Below are 24,198 nucleotides of genomic sequence, written 5' to 3'. Positions count from 1 at the left end.
GTATATATGTCAATCCCAATCTTCCAATTCATCCTCTACCCCCAAATCCCTCTCCTTTATCAAATGTCTTACTCTCCTCTATTTCCTGCATACTTCACTACTACACACCTCTTTATTGCTTTGTCTTACAATGCCTCTCTCCTCCTTGCCTGTTTCACCTTCATTTTCCTTAGAAATACCTGAGGAGAATGGCACTGCGTATCCTGATTCTTTTCCCATTCCTCTGTTCCTTATCAGCTCTTATTCTACTAATGTCCTTTTGTGTCACTATTGCATTAGTCTCTAGATGGGTCCTCCTAGTCGGTATTGCCTTACTATGACCTGCACCATCAATTTGTCATTTCTGTGTTCGCAAAGCATCAGTGGAACCTCCCCCCAGATACCGGGTCTGTCCTCCACAAGCAATGTTATCACCATTGCTTTGTTTTCATGACTTTATCTAACCAAATTTATTAGTACTGTCTGTCCAAATTTTCTTCCACGTATTTACTCCTAAACATTCCAAATCAGATTCTCTTACAGTTTGCCAATACCCTCCCAATAGTTTACTTATTTATGCTCTTACCCAACTCAATGGACATGAATGAGTAAACTCCGAGAGTTGGTGATGGACAGGGAGGCCTGGCATGCTGCAGTCCATGGGGTCGCGGAGAGTCGGACACGACTGAGCGACTGAACTGAACTACAGGAAGAACTGAACTACAGGAAGAACTGATGCTTTTGAATTGTGGTGCTGGGGAAGACTCTTGAGAGTCCCTCGGACAGCAAGGAGATCAAACCAGTCAATCCTAAAGGAAATCAATCCTGAATATTCACTGGAAAGACTGATGCTGAACCTGAAGCTCCAATATTTCTGCCACTTGATGTGAAGAGCTGACTCACTGGAAGAGACCTGATGCTGGGCAAGATTGAGGGCAGGAGAAGGGGGCAACAGAGGATGTGATGGTTGAATGGCATCACGGACTCAATGGACATGAATTTGAGCAAACTCCAGGAGATACTGAAGGAAAGGGAAACCAGGTGTGCTGAAGTCCATGGCGTTGAAAAGAGTCCGACATGACTTAGCAACTGAACAACTGTGATGAAGATAAGAAGTATGCATAGAATGTGACCCTGGAGTCATTAAGTTAATTTTTAGTCTAATAATCCAATAAATATTGAAATCCTTTCATATAATTACATACAAGGCATAACAGCAATCCAGGAGGTCTGGAGAGAAGTCTCTGTCCTCACAGAGTTACTGAAGTATCTGATCTGTTTCTTTGAAACATTGTGTAAATAGGTTAGAGAAAAAGAGTATAAACAAGGGAACTGGTGGAATAGGTCACATTCAACCAGTTACTAACTCATTTAAAAAAGATTTGTAAACTGACATTGTTGAAATCACTTAGTTCAAAATATAATAATGGAAATTAAAATAAACACAGGCAAGGCTGTCCAAATTCAATTAAATTTAGAGGATGAAGGACAATATCGAGAAAACAGCAAAGGAAAACAGGAAACACCAAAGTAGGGATGGGCGAACAACGCAAAAATTTTATAAGTTTGTTGGATAATGAAAACAGCCTGTGTTACTCACAGGATTATCATTCCCCCTATACTTCGGGAAGGAGCAGGCCTGTTTAGTTCTATTCAGTACAGCTCTAGGCACTAGGTATTTTATTAATGAGCAAGCATGTTTAAGTTCTACTTAGTAGTTCTAGGCAGTGGGTATTTTATTTTAATGGTAAACCTCCTTAGGGTTAAAAAGTGTACGGAGCTGGGGTATAATTACTCCCGTTTCACCAGACAGGAAACTGAAGCTCAGAATGGTAGACCACTTTGCTTAGGCACAGTAGGAAGTAGCAGAACTGGGCTTGCCTGTTTCTGTCACAGAAATGTTTTCATCTAATAATTAAGCCTTTCTTTTACGAAACACAACTGCGAGCGCCCGTCAATGGGGTTGTTTGATAAAGTTCCTCACAGACCGGGTGGGGCTGAGTCGGCTACTCCCAGCCCTCTGGCCTACCGGGGAAGCCAGATGTCTCTTCTTCCCACGCCAACACAAAGCCAGCTTTCTCTCGCCGCGGCAGAGGCCTGAGCACCAGAGAAGAAACCCAACAAAAGACCCGGGATCCAGGCCCAAGGCCCAAGGCTCGTCGGGGGCGCCTGGAGCGTGCAGGCAGGGGTTATCCTGACCCCGCCGCACCCCGTGGACACCGCCTGCCTCTAGGACCCGTACCCAAGGAGCTTCCGCCCGCGCGTTCCGCCCCCGCCCTGGCGGCGAGGCCTCCCGGGTTCCCTGTGAAAGGATCCGTCCAGGCCTGAGGCCGCAATTTCCAGCCTCACGCAGGAGGTCCGGCCCAGGCCCCGCCCCCGGGCCGCCCCTTCCGCTCGCGCAGGGGTGGGGTCTGCGCGGCCGCTGGGATCGGCTCCGACGCGGCCACGTTGTCCTGCGCGTTTTGAGCGCCCGGCTCCGGGAGTCCGATCGGCGGCGATCTTGCTGTCCCTTCACATAGTCGCTGGGCTCGGTGGGGCCGCGGTATCCCCATACTCCCTCCGCCCGGCGCAGCGGCTCAGGGAGCGGCCCGGCCACCCCACGGTTCCAGCGCGCGGGCGCGTCTGGGATCGGCCCGGGAGGCGTCGCCCTCCGTCAGCCCGGCTGGCCTTTCCGCACCGCCCAGAAACAGCGGACGGGAGGGAGAGCAATCGAGTTGGGCTCCGCGCTGGGCTGGGCACCGGGGCCCATGCCCGTTCGCCCCCGCGGGCCCGCGCCATGGCCTCCGGGAGCGTGGCCGAGTGCTTACAGCAGGAGACCACTTGCCCCGTGTGCCTGCAGTACTTTGTGGAGCCCATGATGCTCGACTGCGGCCACAACATCTGTTGCGCCTGCCTCGCCCGCTGCTGGGGCGCGGCGGAGACCAATGTGTCGTGCCCGCAGTGCCGGGAGACCTTCCCGCAGCGGCACATGCGGCCCAACCGGCACCTGGCCAACGTGACCCAGCTGGTGAAGCAGTTGCGCACCGAGCGGCCGTCGGGGCCCGGAGGCGAGATGGGCGTGTGCGAGAAACACCGCGAGCCCCTGAAGCTGTACTGCGAGGAGGATCAGATGCCCATCTGCGTGGTGTGCGACCGCTCCCGCGAGCACCGCGGCCACAGCGTGCTTCCGCTCGAGGAGGCGGTGGAGGGCTTCAAGGTGAGGGCCGGGCGCGCGGGCCGGGGAGGGGCCGGAGCGCGAGTCGGACAAAGGGAGGAGAGAGCCAAAGGGGCTTCCTTTTTTCCGCCTAGAAAATGGCTGAGCCGGACGTGTGGTTCACAGCCGTCATTTCCTCTGTCCGCTCCAGAGCCTCGGCACTCAGATTTGGGAGGAAAACCTGTAGCTGGTGATGAAGCCAGAAGTCTCCCCACCCTCATTGCGTATGTGCCTCTGTGTTTACCCTCTCACGGGCACATTACACATGACGGCCCATGGAGACCCCTCTTGACTGTATATTAGATATCTGTAAAACCACGTACGCAGCGACAAGCTTCAGAGACGCTCGCATTCCTGTTGGCTCCTAGATGATCTCAGACAAAACACAGTCGGACGTTGCCCGGCTGTATTCACATCAAATAGATGCCCATCACCTCTCCTGTCCCCCAGCACTTCCCTGTGCTCCGTCCTCTTCTAGAACCTCCCGGAAAAGAACAAGTTTCTTACTGCCTAAGTCATTTAACCACTGTGTGACTCATAGGAGATAAGACTTAATGAAGACTGAGTGAAATAAAATGCTGTGTGGATCCCCTTGTGCACCAACAGATTTGTACAGCTCAACAATAGCATGAAAATAAAGTATTAAATATAAAATAGTTGTAAGACAACATTCAAGGTGTGCACATAATCTGTGTATGAGGACTGCAGAGAACATCCACACAATTATGTACATGTGTAAATGTGAGTATGTTCATGCAAAATTATTCACTGAACATTTATGGTGCTTTCAAAAATACCATTTTACTCACACTGAACACTATTAGGTTGAGAAGGTGGTGTTGGTTCATGTCACACCAGGGGAAAATAGGAGAAGTTAAGTCCTTTTCTCTCCGTACCTGTCCCTGAAAGCTCGACAACTAAAGCCTTCTAGTTCATTCACCTTTCCACTAAGCCATGCAGTATCCTTCCAAAGGCAGGTAGGTGACCCACCATTTAAGGTACAAACTACCAAAGGAGAGGTGTGGTGCCACGGTGATGGCAGTGTGATCCAAGGACAGGCTCTCACCAAGAACTTGGCATCATGAATGTGGGTTACACAGGTGATAAGCAGAAGAGTCACACTGCTAAGGCCTGCCTTATCTTGAGCTGTACACCTGTTTTTGCTTTTTCAGGAGCAAATCCAGAACCAGCTGGACCACCTAAAAAGAGTGAAAGACTTAAAGAAGAGGCGAAGGGCACAGGGAGAGCAGGCGCGAGCTGAACTCTTGGTGAGGTTCCTGAGAATTCGTAGATAATATCGGTTCTGCTGGTCGCTTTCTTATATTGTAAGACTTGTAAACTTTCCTTAACCTTGTGCAGTCAGATCACCCAGAACTTACAGGTACGGGTGGAACAACCTTACATGGCAGTTAGGAATTCACCTGGAGAACCAAGGGATTCCCACATTTGGGGGGAAAAGGATGGAATAGTCAACTTTAAACCCCTGGAGATCTGACCTAGCAAAAGTTTAATCTGCTAGCTTTGTGCAGATCAGGGTTGATCCTGGTGAAATTCTTGAGCATTGGTTAGCAGCCTTTTGTATTGTTCTGCAGACAGATGCTGGCAGTGGCTTTCCATAAACTTGACTGTTGCTTCTTGTTGGAATCTTCTTTTTCTTGGCAATGATTCTATTCTGAACTTTTCTCTTTGTTCCCTTCTCCTAGTTTCCCAAGGCCTTTGTGGTAGGGATATTTGGGGGAGAGGGTGGTTGTTCTGGAAAAAATAGTCCCTTACCTTTCTGTAAAGGACTAGAGAGTAAATATTTTTGGTTTTGTGGCCTATACCTCTACCACAACCAGTCAGCTCCCTTGTCATAGCTCAAAAGCAGCTAAAGACACCATTTAAATGAGTGGATCTGTTTCCCAATAAACTTTTACTCCAAGGGAGTAAACACGGGAGTTTGCTGACCCTTTATTCTGAAATAAGCTTTTGTGGAGTCTCTCAGTGGGACAAGTGGTGGAGAAGGAAGGACAGATAACCTTTGGCAAACAAACTGTGCCAGTAGAGAACTGTGCTCAAAGCCAGTGAGACAGAAGGCCAGATAGAGAGAATGGATTACATGTGAAAGGTTTAAGGAAACTAATCAAGGTTATTTTGTGAGGATTGTTGTAGAAGTTTTGCTTGTATGTTCCAAACCATCCTCCACAGGGCACCCATCTGATCATGTGACTTCTCTGACAGTCTTTCATGGCTCCCACTTGCAGTGAAGTCCTACCAGGCTTCTCATCTCTTACTTTATCTGCCGTCTTCACAAGCACTCATGTGCTCCAGCCAGACTCCATCATTTGCCTTTCCACTCTTTGGTCCATGGCATTTCTTCTGCCTGGAAAGCTCTCCTGTTCTTTGACCATAAAGTGAACTTCTAGTCATCCTTCAAGACTCTTTGTGAACACTGCTTCTGAGAACTGTATCAACTTCTGCTGAATGCTGTCACCCTCGTTGTGCTTAACTAGCCATGATGACATGTATCACATGAACCTGACTCTCACTTGACTGAGTTCCTTGAGAGCAGAGACTGTGGTTTTTTCTTTGTTAGTTTTTTCAGACTGCCTTGGTTATCACTGGGGTAATTCAGTTCTCTGCCATTGTATATCCAGTCAATAAACATTGGAAAAGAATAAGTGAGTGAACAAGATGCTTGTATACTGGGATGAAATAATGGGGTCTTGAGGTTGATAGACAGGGGAGAAATGTGAAGGGCTCTAGAAGCAGCCTTTCCTCTCTTCACTGCCCTTCCCTGTGGTCTACACAGAGCCTGACCCAGATGGAGAGGGAGAAGATTGTTTGGGAGTTTGAGCAGCTGTATCACTCCTTGAAGGAGCATGAGTATCGCCTTTTGGCCCGTCTCGAGGAGCTAGACTTGGCCATTTACAACAGTATCAATGGTGCCATCACTCAGTTCTCTTGCAACATCTCCCACCTCAGCAACCTGATTGCCCAGCTGGAAGAGAAGCAGCAGCAACCCACCAGGGAGCTCCTGCAGGTAAGACTGAAAGTCCTCTGCCAAGCAGTATCCAGGGCCCCCTACTCCCTTGTTGAAACTCTGATTGTAGCAAGGGCATGTCAGAAGGGAACTGTACAGTAGAGGCCCTGGTTGGCACAGCTTGGGTCAGTCAGTTGCACTGTGTTGTGGAAAGGTCAAAAGGAAGACCTGTCCTGCTCAAGCCTGTCCTGCACTGATAAGTGGTCTGATCACAGGCAAGGCTCTTGACCTCTCTGGGCCTCAGTGAACTCAGTTACTCATGTAATGAGGAATTTGGCCCACATGTCATTTAAAGATTCTCCTCACCCCAGTATCCTATAATTGTAACATGTATGTGCGTACTATGACAACCACAAAATAACAAGTACCACAATAAGTGGTCAGCCCAAGCAGTCTTGGGATTTAATCTTGGTTGTATGAGTGATAAAGCTGCAGTAGACCCAGCTCAGCAAGACCACAGGAAATGAGCTGATTGTTTGTCTGTTGTTTGTTCATTCAATGCATATGAATTTTCTGTTCTGGGTCAAGCACTGGAATTAAGTGGATAAATAAGCTCTCCTGAAATTTAAATTCTGATGTCAAGATCATATGATAAAGAATTGAACAAACAAGTATCATCATTTTTGCCATTAAAAAAGGGCTGATGGGTTTAGGGTCAAGAAACTATGGGCCACCACCTGTGTTTGTGTGTCCTGCGAGCTTATTGTGCTTTTTAGTTTTGAATAGTTGGGGAAGAAAAATCAGAAGAATGTTTGTTATTTTGTGATATGTGAAATTGCATAAAATTCAAGCTTCATTGTCCATACCTATTATTAGAACATAGCCCATTTATTTGTTTTGTATTCTCTGTTGCACCAGAGTTGAGTAGTTGTGCCAGAGACTGTATGGCCTTTTTCTTAAAAAAAGTTCACCAACTCTTACTTCACATTAAAAAGAGAAGGCTTAATCTTGAGCTTAATGAACACCAATATTTAATTGTTAGAGAAGAGCTTGCAGGGGGAATAGTTTACCAGAGAGGCAATATGTGATCAGGGAGGAAGAATGTTTCTGGAAGGAGGCAGTGGACAACAGAGTCTAATGCAGTTGAGGTGAAATAACATGAAGGCTGAGAGCCATTTGGTTTAAAAACATGACCATCCTTGATAAACTTTTGTAGAGCTGCCCGAGTGGAGCAGTCTGGGCAGGAACCACGTGAGGAGAAGTTGTAGTGACCGAGTGAATGGAAGCTGCGAGAGTAAATGACTAGTTCAATAAATAAGGCTGAGAAAGAGATAAAAAGAAAATACTTGGAGATGAGGTAGAATTGTGGGGCTTTTTATGGGAAGAGGATGCTTAAAGAAACCAGTTAAACATATCTTTAAAAAAAAAATGTGGAGAGGAGCATCTGTTGTAAAGATTCAGGTGAAGAAAATTTACTGAAGCTCTAAGGATGAACTCATCTCTGATGTGCTGTTTCTGAGAAGGCAGAAGGAAGGGTAACTGAAGCATGTAGGAGGGACTTAGCTTTGAAATATCCTCTGTTGTATAAGAAGAAAGGAGGGTGGGGACAGGTAGATGCAGCAGGTTGTGAGGATTGGTAGCAAAAACGTCTTGGCTTCTATCCTCTTTGGCTGCCATTGAGCAGGGGTTAGAGAAAATAATGAGTTTGAGGATTGTGGGAAAGTTCTGAAATTATTGTTTCAGAGTATGAGAAAGCAAATTGGTTCGCAAGACATAGTCGAGTTACTTGGTCAGTGAACGTCAGTTTATATCAGAATTTGTCTGTCCAGGTGTGTGACTTTTTCCCGTCCCGGCTTTGCTTTCTATGATTGTGACTGTTCTGGTTCCAGGCCTAGGGAAAGCTGGTAGTTGGGTTCATCCAGGGTTAGGACTTTGCAAGATGTGAGGGGGGGTTTTTTGTTTGTTTTTGGCCTTGCCACACTATTTGTAGGATCTTAGTTCCTTGACCAGGGATTGAACCTGGGCCCATGGCAGTGAAAGCACAAAATCCTAACCACTGAACCAGTCAGGGAACTCCCCCTGTTCTGGCTTTTTGATTATGATAAAATATACATAACATAAATTAACTGTTTTAACCATTTCAAAGTATACAACTTGGTACATTTAGTAAACTTAATGTTATCCAACCATCACAGCTGTATAGTTCCAGAACACATTCATCATCTCAGAAGGAGACCTCGTACCCATTATACAGTCACTCCTCATCCCTTTCTACCCAGTGGCAACCATGGGTTTGCTTATTTTTTTAAGGTATTTGTGAGAATATTTCTGAACACATGGACCATGAAATCAAAACTGGATGATAAAGAAAAGTAGAGAAAGAAGAGGGCAAGTTGTGGACTCCATGGGGGAGAGTGGTCATGGTAGAAGTCATTTGAAAAGTAAACTGAATCTTAACGTGGAGAAGGAGAACATTCCCACTAAGGTCAGGAACAGGGCAAGATGGCCACTGTTGTCTAACAGTATTTTAACGTATGGACACACACACACAGAGGAATGTTATGCAACTATAAAAAAAGAAAAAGGAAGATACCTATGATATAACTGATATAGAGGAGTTTCTATAATGTATTGGGAAGTGAAAAAAATCAAAGTGCAAAATATAGATTATGCTTTTTGTGTAAGAAAGAAGAGATAATTAGAAAATACATGTATCTGTAGGTATTTGCAAGGTAAACACTGGAATGATAAACCAGATAATAATTTGGAGAATGAGATGAGAAGAGATAGGAAAAAAGTGACAGATTCTCTGACCAAGTCTCAGATTTTTTGAGTGCCGAAATAGTTAAGAATAGTGATGAGTTATAACCCATTGAATAAAGTAGGAATTGATGGTTCCACACTAATAATAAATTAGGGGAAAGTCTTCCTTCCAGTAAACTGTTGACTAAGTAATGTGCAAGGAATTTTGAGGCAAGAAAATGATCATTTGGCAGCTATCATGGTGAAAGGTAATTTAGACAATAATTATCTACAGATGCTAAATCCGAGGGGGAGTTCAATAGGGGCTGGAACATTAATTTCAAAGTGTCACTTTGAGATTACTTTTTAATTACAAAAGGAAAAATAGTAGCTATAACATACCACCTATAAAGGGAAAGTAAATAGCAAGTGTCTTTAGAAGGAGACACAATGTAAGCTTGAATTTAATCATGGGACAATACCTGGGAAACCCAAGTGGAGAGATATTTTTAAAATAATTAGCCTGTATTAAGGCAATATCGGGGTCTTCTCTGGTAGCTAGGCGGTAAAGAATCAGCCTGCCTGTGCAGGAGACATGGGTTTGATCCCTGGGTTGGGAAGATCCCCTGGAGGAGGAAATGGCAACCCACTCCAGTACTCTTGCCTGGAGAATTCCATGGACAGGGGAGCCTGGCAGGCTACAGTCCATAGGGTCACAAAGAGTCGGACACAACTGAAGCAACTTATTGCGTGTGCACACACAATAATAGGTCAAAGAAAGCAAGCTGGGCAGGCAGGTAGGCAGTTGTGGTCCAAGAGTGAGATGCTTGAGTTAGTAAATTTGAAACCTTGAGATCTTTGACCAGGGTGCAGGAAGGGAATGCAGGAAGGTGCTGGAATAGCAAATAGTGTGTATCCCAGTTTCTTCTGCCCAGGTTTTACACAGTGTGTGCTCCTTGTCTCCCTGGTTTCTCCCAGGAGGGCCAGCCTGCAGCTCAGTTTCTAACAAACATCTATGAGAGAAAACTGACATTATAAATGATTTCTCATGGTTTTCATTTTCCTTTCTCTTATAGGACATCGGGGACACATTGAGCAGGTACAGTTTTCTCTTTCCCCAGTGCTAAATCAAGCCTGAGTAGACTTCCCCTCATACTTAGAAACTCTGGAAGGAGCCCAGAGCCTGAGGACATCTTACCAAATTTGAGACATATCCTGTCTGTCCCCGAACTGAGTCACTAGTGTGCAAAGAACTAGATGGACTGCAGCTCTTCTCAGTAAAACTAAGGAATTATTGACAAATAAGAGGGTGAGGAGTGAAGTAGGAGGCCCACTTGGGAGGGTGCTGGTAGTTTATGAGGACACTTCTATGGAGAGGGTGGAGACTCACAGGGCCTCGGGCAAAGTGCAAGGGTATTTTATAGTTTTTGTTTCAGAATCCTTTCTCTTTTGTTATCTGTCTTTGTTTCTGGCTCTCTTTTTTCTGTAGTGGGGAAAATACAGACTAAGAAAAGTGTGACCAGCTCGGAGATGAGTCATGAGTTACCTGGATTCTGGCTCTTGTTTTTATTATTTCTCTACTGTATCATCAGAGGGACAGTGAGGAAGAGCTCCCTGGGAGCTGGAACATGACCAAGCGGGAAAAGCCCAGAATGGGCAAGAAGCCACAATTAAATTGTGTTTTCAGTGTTGGATGGCAAGGACAGATGGGATAGACCTTGGGGAATATTATGTTTGTTGTAGGAATGCCTACTGGGGTAAAGCCTGACTGAGGAAACTGAACTTTGAAGCTAAGTAAAACCCTGAAGGGTGAAAACCCTTCAGAGGAAGTGCAGCTTGATTGTGTGAGAGCATTTGAAGAGGAGATGGGCTAGAAGGGCCATGTGAATAGAATTATTGATAGAGCTGAGCTTTTTGAGGGCTGCTGACATGGGATGGTATTGAGCTAGCACTTGTACTAGTCCCTGCCAAGTGGCCCTAACAAATACTGCCCTCACTTGCTGCTTTTACTTTTTGATGTCAGTCTAGTTCTGAACTAACACAGAGATAGATCCTTTAGGTTCTAGCATCTGTGAACGTTAAGTTTGGGTTTGACTCTGAAAATTTTTTGACTTAATCTTTGACTTGACTTAAATATAACTAAAACATTTTGCCACCATTAAAGAAATGTGCAGATAGCTAGTCCAGGGCTGGTTTGGTGGCTCCAGTGTTTATCATCAGACTCTCAGGTTTCTTTCTATTTACTCTTCTGCCATACATAAGCTATGCTCCTCATTATTACAGCCCAAGAAACTTCCTAGAATGCTAACCAGCAGGAAAGAGATAAGTCACGTTGCATTCCTTTTTAAGCAGACTTCTCAAATTAGTGCAAGATACTTCTTAGCTCTCATTGGCCAGAGCTTAGTCACATGGTCACATTCAGACTAGGCAGGCATGAACCCAGTAAAATTTGGAAGATGAGAGAAGGGATATTGGGCATGTGATTAGCAGTTAGTGTTTGCCACAGACCCTTTGAGGGGGTTGATGGGTAACTGGATATTGTCCAGAGAGTACCCATCTGTCTGAAAATGTCATTCTTGCCATATTTGGGAACCTGAGGGTTATGGGTCATTGTCCGCCATGAATACCAAGGACTTGATCATGGAATCTAGTGCTTTCTGGCAAGGTCCCACTTATAGTCAAGTTTAATTCAGTGAATCGTTCTGAGGGCATATGCCATTTGAAAAGCCAGAAGCTAATGCTGTGGGAGAATATGAAGGTAAGATACTCCCCTATTCTGGTCCAGAGGATCACAGTCTAGGAAGAGAATAGGAAAAGGGCTTTACTGGCTGCTATTAAAGACTGTCCACCAATCCACTGACTGGCCAGTATAGCCCAGGCTTTGTCCTAGACCCTGAAAGAAGTTTGGGGTGTGGGTGGGGGTGAGAGATTCACTCATGGATTTTTTTAAACTTAGGGCTGAAAGAATCAGGATTCCTGAACCGTGGATCACACCTCCAGATCTGCAAGAGAAAATCCACATTTTTGCTCAGAAGTGTCTGTTCTTGACTGAGAGTCTGAAGCAGTTCACAGGTAATATGAGAAGAGGGATCTCTGAGGGTTTATGCTCTGAATAACTGTATTGCCTGAGAGGAAGTGTTTTCCAGCTAGATAATGGAATGCAAACTGAATATCTTCTTTTCTCCCCATAGAAAAAATGCAGTCAGATATGGAGAAAATCCAAGGTAAATTTATCTACTTAATGGACTGTTGATGTTGAAGTTTCCTGGAAAGATAAACATCCGCACCAGAGTATGGGAAAATGGGAAATGGCCGGATTCCCTGATATTTCACATCTTTCTTTGGCTTTGTTAATTTTTTTGATTAATAGCCTCTTGTTGCAGTTTGAAGTCTTTTAACTAAATGCACTTATTTTTCAATCTACAGTAATGGAAGAGGAAAATATACAATCCAACAATTAATGCAGAATTAATTTGATTATTTTAAAATTATTTTTAATTGAGAAAGAGAATCAAGAGAAACTATCCTAGCTATATTCCATTTGAGCTAGTATTTGTAGTTATAATTTATCGACTTTCTGCTGCATATGGGTACTGGTACTGACCGGGAGGAGGAAGAATTGAGCATCGCTGCTGGTTGAGGCAACACCTCGAGGGCAGGAACCTGGGTAGGAACAGGGGTTCAGGAGTCTGGCTGCCTGGGTCCTGGGCCCACCTCTGCCACTTGATAAGCATTCTACATTCTACACAGAATGATAAGCTATCATTCTGATAGCTCTTACCTCACAAGGTTATAAGGATTAGGTTTACTTACAATTTCTGAAGCGTTCTAGAAGGGAACCTTCATGTATATTTATTAAATAAAGTGTTCTAGGTATTTAAGGGGCACTCTTCAAATATAACATCTTCTGCTCATAGTAACTTATAAGCATATAACACATATGCGTGCGTGCTAAGTCACTTCAGTCATATCTGACTCTTTGTGATCCAATGGACTGTTGCCTGCCAGGCTCCTCTGTCCCTGGGGTTCTCAGGACAAGAGTGGGTTGCTATGCCCTCCTCCAGGGGATCTTCCCCACCCAGGGACTGAACCTGCAGCTCCTGCATTGCAGGTGGATTCTTTACCACTGAGCCGCCAGGGAAGCCTTAGCCCATATCGCTGTGTACAAAATGCTGAAATTCCTAGGCAGCTTGATAGAATCTGAAACCCTTATATGTACATAATCCCTTCATATTTACTATAAATTACAAATCCACATAATTTTTATAATTTCCTATATGTGCTAAAACTTTATTTGCATGGCATCTTTTCAGATACATATGTTTTTCACATCTGGCAACATGGTTTTAGGGAATGCTCACAAGCAGAACAGGGAGAAACTCCACTTAATACCACAAGTGGTTAGCTCAGACACGACATTCCTTGATCTGACTCTCCTTTATTTTTCCTGCTCTTCTTCTGCACTTAAGCAGCCCATTGAGAACATAGCTGTGAAAATGCTTTGTCAACTGTAAATGCATTTTGCTGCAAATGGTGTAGTTTGCCCCAGCTTGGTAGGGGCAAGCTTGGTGTCACTTGAACCACACATCCCCTAGAACAGGTAGCTTATGAATCCGAGAGTTATGTATGATGTGGACTTAGAACCATGTCTCTCCCTGCAGAGCCAGCTGACCCACTGAGTGGAATCCTTAATCTTGCCTCAGTTTGACCCCATATGCTTCCAGTGTCGAGCTTATGTTATCTTTATGCTCAAAGTTCCCAGCCCCTCTTCCCTTTGACCTCTTGGCTGGAAGATGGAGTCTTAACGCTATATGAAAAAAAATTAATGCAGGACTGACAGCAGGAGTTCTAATGGAAACCATTGCTTTATGATGACTCCTAAATCTCCTTCTGTTGGATACTTCCTAGAAATATTCAGATAACTTCCATAACTTCTTTTCTCTTCTGTTTTTTTTTTTCAGAATTGAGAGAGGCCCAGTTATACTCAGGTGGGTGATAGGAGACAAAACCATTTGGAAAAAGGAGTAAAAATCCTTATCAACCTAACTACTATTCACTAACATTCACTACTATTGTGAATGATTTTGGAAAGTGCCTTAATTTGAATCCTTTAGGTTACATTTATTTTTTAAAAAATGATAATAATCACAAAACATTTGTTATTTCTATGTGTTTGTAATATTTGCTTCCTAAAAGGCCTCAAATCTGAACCCATGGACCTTTGAAAGAGGAGGAAATTGAATTCAGATGCTAGGAAGGATTATAGAGTTGAAACTACAGTTTCCAAAAATTAGCACACTGCCACTGCTAGTACACCAGTCCACTGCTGTGCCCACCCAGCCTTGGGCAGTGTGTGGTTTACAAAAGCATCCTTCCAAAAAGATTGAGCTTGCCTCTTATTCTGAGAGCTAGGGAAAGTCTAGGAAAAATCTGGAGTCATCCCTTCTCTGTCTGAGATCTAGAGTTGAAACTCTCCCTCCCCTTGACAATCACCTTCACCTGAGGTTCACAGACTGGGTAAATCTATGATCTCAAACTCATCTGAGGTTTGTATTCACATGACCACCTTCTATTTCATGGGATCTTCTTCATGGACAAACAGCATGTGTGTTAGTTGCTCAGTCGTGTCCACCTCTATGTGACCCCATGGACTGGGGCTCGCTGGGCTCTTCCATCCATGGGATTCTCCAGGCAAGAATACTGGAACAAGTTGCCATTTCCTTCTTCATCATGAACAGAGGGACTCTACAAACAATGGGTCTTCTTTCATTAATGTCCCCTGGTTGTGATCCATATTTAATTCTTTCAAGATTGAATATGTTGCTTATGTCTTAAATTTCCTAATATTGCACAGGGTACAGTAGAGGGAACCAAAGAGCATAAGGCAGTGACCTACCCTTGGAGTTAAATGTCTGGTTGGAGGTACGAGGTCTACCCATGACATGAGGGAATAAATGGGAACTGTTGTGAACACATTGTTGAACCACGAACCATGCCTCTGAGGTTCTTGGTCACCTCCACCAGTTGTCATGAGCCTTTTGTGGGAGACAGTCAGCCTACCTGAACTATGGTTCAGAGAGATAATGTTAGGGAATCTTCCTTCTGAACAAGATATGAAGAACAAGTGAGAGAATATGTCAGTGATTTTAAAACTGGAAACCACCACGATTGTTAGATGTATGTGGCACTATTTAGTGTCTTTATCTGACATAATGTGAATATCCATGTTTCACAGCAGACCTGTTAGTATTGGTTGTAGAGTGCTACACCACACCCTCTCTGTCTAAATACTGTAAACTTCTGGCCCCTGAGGCTTTCGGATTAAGGGGTTGGACATACACATAAGAAAACCTTAAATTCAGCTTATAATGGATATTGTGGTTTAAAATGTGGAAAAGCAAGGTAAATATTTCAGTACTTCCAATATATCCTAGCTAAATGAGATAACTGCCTAATCCAAACAGTAATTTTGGGAATGTCAGCTTCAGGGTGGACTTAAATGTATAAAATGAATGTGTCTTTGCTGGAGAGCTCTTACTCTCTTCTCAGGGATAGGAGAAAAGCTGAGTGTTCAGAGTGGGCTGTCCTGGTGCTTGGCTAATCCTCCTCTGCCCCTGTATTTCTCTGCAGTGGATGTGACTCTGGACCCAGACACAGCCTACCCCAGCCTGATCCTCTCTGATAACCTGCGGCAAGTGCGGTACAGTTACCTCCAGCAGGACCTGCCCGACAACCCTGAGCGGTTCAATCTGTTTCCCTGTGTCTTGGGCTCTCCATGCTTCATCGCTGGGAGACACTATTGGGAGGTAGAGGTGGGAGATAAAGCCAAGTGGACCATAGGTGTCTGTGAAGACTCAGTGTGCAGAAAAGGTGGGGTAACCTCAGCCCCCCAGAATGGATTCTGGGCAGTGTCCTTGTGGTATGGGAAAGAATACTGGGCTCTCACCTCCCCAATGACTGCCCTCCCCCTGCGGACCCCTCTCCAACGGGTGGGGATTTTCTTGGACTATGATGCTGGCGAGGTCTCCTTCTACAACGTGACCGAGAGGTGTCACACCTTCACTTTCTCTCATGCTACCTTCTGTGGGCCTGTCCGGCCCTACTTCAGTCTGAGTTACTCTGGAGGGAAGAGCGCAGCTCCTCTGATCATCTGCCCCATGAGTGGCATCGATGGGTTTTCTGGCCATGTTGGGAATCATGGTCATTCCATGGAGACCTCCCCTTGAGGAGGTGAACTCAGGCCAGAAGGGCTGCTGGCTGTACTCCCACCCCAGGCATGAGGCATCTTGTTGCCTTGCCACTTCCTGCCCATCACAGCTGGATGTTCTTAGCACTTTCCGTGCCCTGCAGTGCAAGACAGGATGTCTGTGTTCTCTGCCATCCCCCCCTTCCCATGAAAATTGTGAGATGTAATAAGTTATCGAGATTGCCCAGAAATAAAAAACCAGATGTCCACCTCCAGTGTTCCACACTTCTTGGTCTTATACATTACTGGAGGGGATAAAGAATATGGATAATCTTGGGTTAGGAGAGCCATTCAAGATTCTTAGACCTGGGCTCAGCCCCATATAGTGATCATGGGTATTTGCTGTCGTTTCTGAACCAGGGCTTCTTTCTGAGAACCCACAGCTGGACTATAAAGTCCTGTCAGCATGGATCCCTTTGTCCCAGTTTTTCCTTTGAGATTAGTACCTCTACCCCTGATTCCCAATCTGCTGTAGTTTTATTAACTCCATTAAAGAGGCCTGTATGTGTTTTGATTAGTTACAGTTATTTTACAGTAATGGTGGGAAATAGCCCCACCTCTGTTAGGAGATAATGTTCTAATCAATGTGCTCTTTGCCTCTATCTTTTTGAGGGCTTTGTCAGCTCCCTTCATTCTAATGAAAAGTGTATCCTAGTCCTGGATGCACATCATCTGGGATTATTTTCTGCTCAACACCACTCATTGTTCCTACCTCCCTTCCCACTTCCATTTGTGGACTGATGGTCAGTCATACCCTATCCCTGGAAGGACTCTGGGGCAATATTCCAGGGGATTCATTGACTTGTCTCCATTTCTCCCTTCTATTTCAAGGGAAGAGGGACTTTACCTTTCTGATGTGTGTACCATCAAGGGGCTATTCCATCCCTATGGCCATTGGATCACGAGGCATTCTGAGGTCAGAAAGCCAAGGCAGATCACTTAGCACAAGCCCCCATGATGGTTCTTAGTCTTATCTTTCTTTGGGTACATGCTCCTCTGTTTAAAAATAAAGTGAGTATGGATGTTGTTTACACTGTTGTTATTTTCTGGGTCTTGGTAGGACTGGGTTCATAGATATTGGAGGAAATCAACACTATTAACCTCTATGGTTTGAGAATCTCATTCTGGTCAATATTTTACTTTCAACTGGATGATAAAAACAGTACCATGTCACTGCTTTCTACTGGTGCTTGGAAAGTAGTGTTGGACTTCCATAGCCTACAGCTTTGTATTGGCTAATCCTGTCACGTCTCTGGAAAAGTGTTCTCTCAAGTGCTTATAACTGACAGTGGGGTATGCAGCAATGGGGTATAGATCAGAGCGCCCAGAGCTTGCTTCCCACCTCAGAAGCAGCAGCCTAAGCCCTTAGGGTCATGGAGGGCACCACATTCTAAGGAGGAAAAATACGCTGAGAGGACAGCTCTTTTCCAGGGGTTTTCGATCTTTTCTGCTTTTGGACATGACCTCAAGACGACAAGATTTTGTGGTCTTAGTCTTGTACCCAACATTGTGGTTCATGGCTGAAGATCATGCATTGGTGATATGTCCTGATTCATTTATTTATTCAAAAGGTTTAAGAGAAATAACCAGGAGCTTCAGAGAGGGGCTTCCATGAGGCTAGGTTAGCTTTTGCTGAATAGTCTCAATAGATATAAATACATGTGCTAACAAACGACAGAGGATGAGATGGCTGGATGGCATCACTGGCTCGATGGACGTGAGTCTGAGTGAACTCCAGGAGTTGGCGATGGACAGAGAGGCCTGGCGTGCTGCGATTCATGGGGTTGCAAAGAGTCGGACACGACTGAGCGACTGAACTGAACTGAACTGAACTGAACATATATATATATTATGTATATAAAATACTACTACACAGATAAAGAGCAATGCTCAGCACATAGTATGAAGTGCTTTGTGTACAATGGCTTATTTAATGCTCTTAACAACCCTACAAGATAAAGTAGATACTGTTGCCTTTATTTTACACAAGAAAATTGAAGCATAGAGAGGGTAGTGATTTATCCAAGGTGTACAGTTAGGAAGCAACAGGGCCAGGATTCAGACCAAGGTGAAATACATGTCCACGTACATCGTATCCTGCCTCACAATATCTATGGATTATGCTTTTCTGCATGGAAAGGTAGAGACTGAGGCCTTGGGGTGCCAGTCTGTTGACCTGGGATACCAGCCTTTAACAGTAAGTCTGTCTACTCTAGATTCAAGAATTCGCAACTAGAAAACTGGGTAAAGAGACCCAGTCAGAATCGCATTTCAGTTTTACTTAATATAGTCCATTGGGACAAGGAGGAAGAATAAGAGCCCATAAAGAGGGCACCTTGCTTGGTACCAGTGCCAAGAAAATGTGCCCCTAGGAAAGACTCCCTGATCCTTGCTGCTCGACTGACGGAGCTGTCTCCAGGCTAACAAAAGGTCTCACACGGGGTCTGCTTTATCTCCAGTAGACTCAGTACTAATAGGAGCAGCATCTTAATGAATTTTTATTAACAGCAGCAGCTGGAGCAGCGGTAAGCAACCTCTTTGGATTCAGCAAAGCTACTTCCAATTTGAACTGGGATATACTACAAGACAATCTTACGAACAATGCTGAATGGGAAAAAGTCTCAAAAAGACTGTATACTTTACAGTACCCTTTCTATGATATGGACAAAAGGTTTGTGGTTACCAGTGGGCCATGTGGAGGACGGTAGAGTAGGAGGGTGTGAATTGATGTGCTTTGTACTGTTTATCCTATGATTCTTATGGGTGGTGGGTTTAGAGGTATTAAAAACAAATTTTTTTAACCTGTCATTTTGAATGAAGTTAAATGAACTTTGCAGACAGTCTGCAAGAAGGTAAGCATTTGAATTCATCAGGTCACAATATGGACCCCTTTAGGCAAACATGGGGTCCAGTTCTTCTGGTTCCTCTCTGGTCCTTTCCTCAGAACATCTGAAGTTGTTAATTACATATTCATGCTTCAACCACTCATTCTTTTGGGTTTTTTGTTGTTGTTGTTGTTGTTGCCTCAGGAAAATTGTGTTAGTCTTCAGCTGCTCCTGTTTTCTCTGATACTGATCTGGTGGGTACAGAAGAGCATCTTCCCCAAGAGTAGACAAGGCCTAGAAGGGAAGTTTCAGAGAATGAAAGGAAACTGCCATCTAGGATATGCAGCTGACAAGATGAGAGGATGCACGTGACAGTTGCCTTAAAGGCAACACTTAAAAGCACTATGAAAGTAAGAGCAAGAGCTAGCATATAGTAAATAGATCCATTTGTTAACATCTTCATCAGGGATCGTGACCAAAGTATGGATGGAAATCGCACATCTCCCAGCAAAATAAAACTAGAAAGATCCTTAGTGTACCAATGATTTGTGGGTTGCTTCTTCACAAATGCATGACAATTCATTGATTCAAAAAAAAAGTTAAACAGTGTTAGGTGCCCCAGATGAACTTGACTGTTAAGAATACAAGAGAACCTGACTCTGTCCTTGGAAAAATTAATAAAGTCAATTAAGAAGAGAAAAAAATAACATGAAATAGTGGGATGAGGCAAAAGACCATTTGTGGGTAAATGAAACACTGTGCTTTCAGGAAAACTCAGTGCCGACCATGTTGGTCAGGAGAAACTGAAAGCCTAGATCTGCATTTCTTCCTTAGTGCACTTTTTCTTGAGGTTGAGAGGTTACTACAAACTAACATGGTCCTGCAATAAATTTTGACTTGATTATGCAATTAAATCACTACACTCTTGCGCCTCCTATAACCCAGTAATTTCTTTGTGAGGTCTTTGTAAAGAATAGTGAGAAAGTTCAGTCAAACCAGTGTAGATTATTCTAGCGGAACTGACTTTGCTAGAATATTTATAAAGCATTAATAGCTTAGATTTCACATTATGCAAATAATACTTAAATATGACAGTATTGCCCCAAGTACATTTCCACATAAAACAGTCAAGAAATTAATTTCAAGGTTGGAAATTAAATCCTGTTATTTAAATTGGTATAAACAAACACAGTCATCTTTTTTTAGTTCCCTCCACTCTTTAAAATCTTTTTTTTGTAGAGCCCCGAGGCATGTGGGATCTTAGTTACCCTGTCAGGGATGGAAGCTGTGTCCTACACAGTAGAAGCACAGTCTTAACTACTAGACCATTAGGGAAGCCCCACCCTTTCAAATTTTGAGGCCTTTCAAAATCCTTCATTCAGTTGTTTTCAAAAAATGTACACTAGCCTCTGGGAAGTCCTGTTGCACAATAAATATTGTTAATAAATTGTAAAATTGTTTACATATTTAATTATACCTTACCTATTCTGGAAAGTACTTCAAATCATTTAACGCATAAAATCAAAATATCAGGAGTTTAATATTCCATAAAGGAGGAAAGAGATGGAACTAAAAAATGACCAGGAATAAAAGTAAATGTTAGCATGGTAACATTATAAGGACATGAAATGTGGGCCACAGCTTGATTTTAATATCTATAGTTTCTATACATGGAAAGTAGTGTTTAAGGGACTTAATAGGATTTTGTTAGTAAAGGAAATTTCTTCTTGGGTTCTTTGTAAATAAAGATTATCAGATGGGTTTATTTTTCATAAAATGAATTTTACAAATCAAGGAAGGATGAACACCTCAAAGGTTGGGTAAGCAATTTAGAGAAGAATATAAAAATCCTTGAAACAATACTGAACCTCACTAATAAAACTGTCACCCAGCAAAATGTTTTGTTGTTAACCGTTTAATCATAGTATTCTGTTGGTCATCTTTGGGTTATCTTCTGCAATGTGGGAGACTAGGGTTCGATCCCTGGGTCGAGAAGATTCTCTGGAGAAGGAAATTGCAGCCCACTGGCACCCCACTCCAGTACTCTTGCCTGGGAAATCCCATGGATGGAGAAGCCTGGTAGGCTAGAGTCCATGGGGTCGCAAAGAGTCAGACACGACTGAGAGACTTCACTTTTCAGTATTCTTGCCTGAAAAACCATGGACATGACTCTAAATTGCTTCAAAATTTTGGGGAGGTAGGTGGGCAGTGTGTTTTAAAAGCTTACTGGATAAACTTTAAGAATGGATATATGTATATATGTAACTGAATCACTGAGTTGTACACCTGAAACTAACAAAACATTGTAAATCAACTATACGCCAATATAAAGTTAAACTGGATAAAGATCTAGTGATTCCACTTGTAGAATTTAAAATAATAATTATGGACATCTGAAAATATTTAGTTTTCAGCCTAGTTGTAAGAATAATTTCTTACTGTTTACCCTTCAAGGTTTTATTAAAATATGTGACCTTCCAGACTCAAAGCTCATATTACTTCGCACAAAGCTGAGAAAGAGCTGGAAAAGTCTGTCAGGAAGTGTGGCACGTTCCGCTTATTTTCACCCCGCCATCCCTTTTTAAAATCGCCATTTTATCTGCTACCTGGCAATGGACGCCACGGAGACTTTCAATCAGGAATATCTGAGAGTGACCAGGAAGGTCGGGAGCAAGCGTGTCACTGAGTTTCTCTGGATCTGGAATAGGTCAAACTCTTGCGTAGAAACTTGTCTCATCAAGTCTTGCATCGGCGGGAGTTGTCGCCCTACGAGGACTTTCCAAGGCTGTTCCTCGGCCGTCACTTTCGGAGCCCAAAACAAACACTTCTCTAGTGGCAAGGCAGATCTGGGGACGAAAAGGAATCAGAGACAATAAAATGGTCTATCGCATAATATCTGGGGCTTTTGTTGGATTTTTGTTGTTCCTCAGTCTTCAAAAATAAGCCTGGGGCAAAAACCACGCTCAAGGTTTCGGTAAAGATGAGAGGCTGGGAAACCTACCAAGCGACTTGGGCTAAACGTCGTTCGGTTCTTTCTTTCCTTCCCTCCAGAAACATAAGCTGTTCTCCTTTTCAAGCCATGGGTGGCCTTTTAGTCTCGATCCGGAAGTTAACATCTTCCTAGACTGTACGTCACAGAGACGCTGATCTTTGTATCTATTTTAGTGCAAAATCTTCGTGCTTTTTCCGAGGTGTCAGGATGGCCGAGTGGTCTAAGGCGCCAGACTCAAGCTTAGAGCTTCCCCGCCTTGGGGATTCTGGTCTCCGTATGGAGGCGTGGGTTCGAATCCCACTTCTGACACACCCTTTTTCTCCCATCCTCTAATTTCTAAAATAAAATATGTTGAGAAGAGCAATATGCATATACAATTTAACAACACATAGTGTTAAAAACGGACTTAAAAAATTTTCTCACAGGGGTTGCTTACGAAAATAGTAAAAGCTGAAACATCGCGATATTTTTGGAAGTCACGAGATTTGGGGCGAACGATTAATAACGACGGGAGAGTACAAGAGGTTGGTTTTTCTGAGACAGCGCGAGGAAATGTTAAAATAGCGAGATTTGGGACTCAAGATAGTTCCCTTCCCCTTGGTGTTGGAGAAGGAAAGTGGGCGTGGTCCGGTGCCCCGCCTGCTTCTCTTGGCTGCTCTTCCGCTTCTTTCCAGACTGAGGCCCTTCCCTGAATACTTCCTGCTGCACTCCCTGCCAAGCCCACTCACCTGTGGCTCACGTTAGTGCTCGTGTTTGTGCTCAGTATTTCAGGCGTGTCCAGCTCTTTGGGACCCCATGGACTGCAGCCCTCCAGTCTCCTCGTATCCATAGTGTTTTCCAGGCAAGAATACTGGAGCGGGTTGCTATTCTAGGGGATCTTCCCCACCCAGGGGTGGAATCCGCGTCTCTTGAGTTTCCTACAGTGGCAGGAGGATTCTTTACCACTGCACACTCCTGCCTGCAAAGATATTTTATATGGATGTTTAATATAGATCTATTGGATTTTTATTGATTTTAATATAGATCTATGGATCTATATTATTTATAAGAAATTGAAGGATAATAGATTTATGGATTTTATGGATCTATAAATCTTATATAAATATAAATTTATGGATTTTAATACAGATCTATTTATTTTATATTGAACATGGTCTCTCCGTGTTCAAAAGTCATGAATTAGTTCTCAAACATTTCCTTTGTAAATTAGGCACAATCACACCCTCGCTGGCATCTAATAATTATTGTTTTGTTTCCTAGTCAAAATTGAGTGCCGTTTTAACTCCTGAATAAAATGTGAAAGTTATACCTTCCTCCTCCTCCAAATCTAACCACCAACAATATTTTATTATATTTTGTACACTCCTATTTTCTCTGAATTCATGTATATATAATATATAAATATTTTGTTTTTACAGAAATGCAGTCATAGGAAGTATACCATTCTCTGACTTTTTTTTTAAACCTAATGTATCTTGGGCTCTTTCCGTGTAAACACAATCTTTTTCCTTAGAATGAAATGTTGCAAAGCGGTACACATTTATCCACTTTTTTTTCCCCCTAGACATTTAGGGTATTTTTAATCACCATTCTTCCAACGAGTATATCATGAGTGCTTTTTATGTACCAAGGAATGCAGTTCTGGAGCCATGGCAGTAAAAGTATAAAAATAAAATGGAATAGGATAGAATTAAAATTAAATTTTAATTTTTTAAAATGAGTAAAATAAATTTATACCCTATGCTGCTTATATTCCAGTCAAATGACTGATTCTGCTCAGGAACACCATATTCCAGGATTTCCTTATCTCTCAGGAGAAGAATATACATATCCCAGATCCCAAGACTAATGCCAGCTATTGAAGATTCATATATGCATGATAATGTATTTCTGTCATTATGACCACACATGACTCTACTTGTTTGATCACTGATTTTTATCCTGAAATAGTCAAAATGTATGAGACTAGGTGGGTGAAAAGAAAGCTGGTTTATTTGAAAATTAAAGCCTGTAGCTATTTGAAAACTTTGAAACTCAGAAGATAGGTGAAATATTGGAAGTATTCACTTACTCTGAGACTTCCCTTGTAAAAATAGTTGTTTATATTACTCATGATTCCCTGCTTTCTGTTTCAGAAAAAGATGCTCATTATGTCCAAAAAGTTATAAAACACTGATTGCATACTAGCTAAAAATTGTTTGCAGGAATGAGTGCCTGACTTGTTTGGCTTTTAAAATGTGAATAAATAATGCAGAATAG

The 24,198-nt window shown here is 43.2% G+C and overlaps 1 protein-coding gene, 1 long non-coding RNA gene and 1 other non-coding gene across 4 annotated transcripts; 2 read left to right on the top strand and 1 right to left on the bottom strand.

Annotated features, from left to right (window-relative positions):
• TRIM27 (tripartite motif containing 27) lies at window positions 2,393–17,153 on the top strand. Of its 2 annotated transcripts, XM_018038518.1 has the most exons (8): window positions 2,393–3,175; window positions 4,345–4,440; window positions 5,964–6,194; window positions 9,953–9,975; window positions 11,833–11,948; window positions 12,068–12,100; window positions 13,838–13,864; window positions 15,507–17,153. In XM_018038518.1, the coding sequence occupies exons 1-8, from the start codon at window positions 2,756–2,758 to the stop codon at window positions 16,100–16,102; spliced, it is 1,542 nt and encodes a 513-aa protein (XP_017894007.1). In that variant the 5' UTR covers window positions 2,393–2,755; the 3' UTR covers window positions 16,103–17,153. The 2 variants fall into 2 exon arrangements, with proteins under 2 accessions (XP_017894007.1, XP_017894008.1); XM_018038519.1 differs by lacking the exon at window positions 12,068–12,100 and having other exon boundaries at window positions 2,408–3,175.
• Window positions 18,079–22,318, bottom strand: LOC102169815. Its single transcript, XR_311007.3, has 3 exons — window positions 21,949–22,318; window positions 21,554–21,793; window positions 18,079–19,241 (listed from the first exon to the last, which is right to left on the bottom strand). It is a non-coding gene; the product is annotated as an uncharacterized LOC102169815 (long non-coding RNA).
• On the top strand, window positions 22,141–22,248 carry TRNAL-CAA. Its single transcript has 2 exons — window positions 22,141–22,178; window positions 22,203–22,248. It is a non-coding gene; the product is annotated as a tRNA-Leu (tRNA).

This window comes from Capra hircus, chromosome 23 (genome assembly GCF_001704415.2).
Source record: "Capra hircus breed San Clemente chromosome 23, ASM170441v1, whole genome shotgun sequence".
NCBI classification, from domain to species: domain Eukaryota; kingdom Metazoa; phylum Chordata; class Mammalia; order Artiodactyla; family Bovidae; genus Capra; species Capra hircus.
The sequence above is the reverse complement of the archived record's forward strand: the minus strand, read 5'-3'. Positions and strand labels throughout refer to the sequence as shown.

Coding starts and splice junctions, on each gene's coding strand:
- TRIM27 (XM_018038518.1), top strand. CDS start 2,756: ATGGCCTCCGGGAGCGTGGCCGAGTGCTTACAGCAGGAGACCACTTGC. Junction 6,195..9,952: donor CCACCAGGGAGCTCCTGCAG/GTAAGACTGAAA, acceptor TTTCTCTTATAG/GACATCGGGGACACATTGAG. Junction 9,976..11,832: donor ATCGGGGACACATTGAGCAG/GTACAGTTTTCT, acceptor TTTTAAACTTAG/GGCTGAAAGAATCAGGATTC.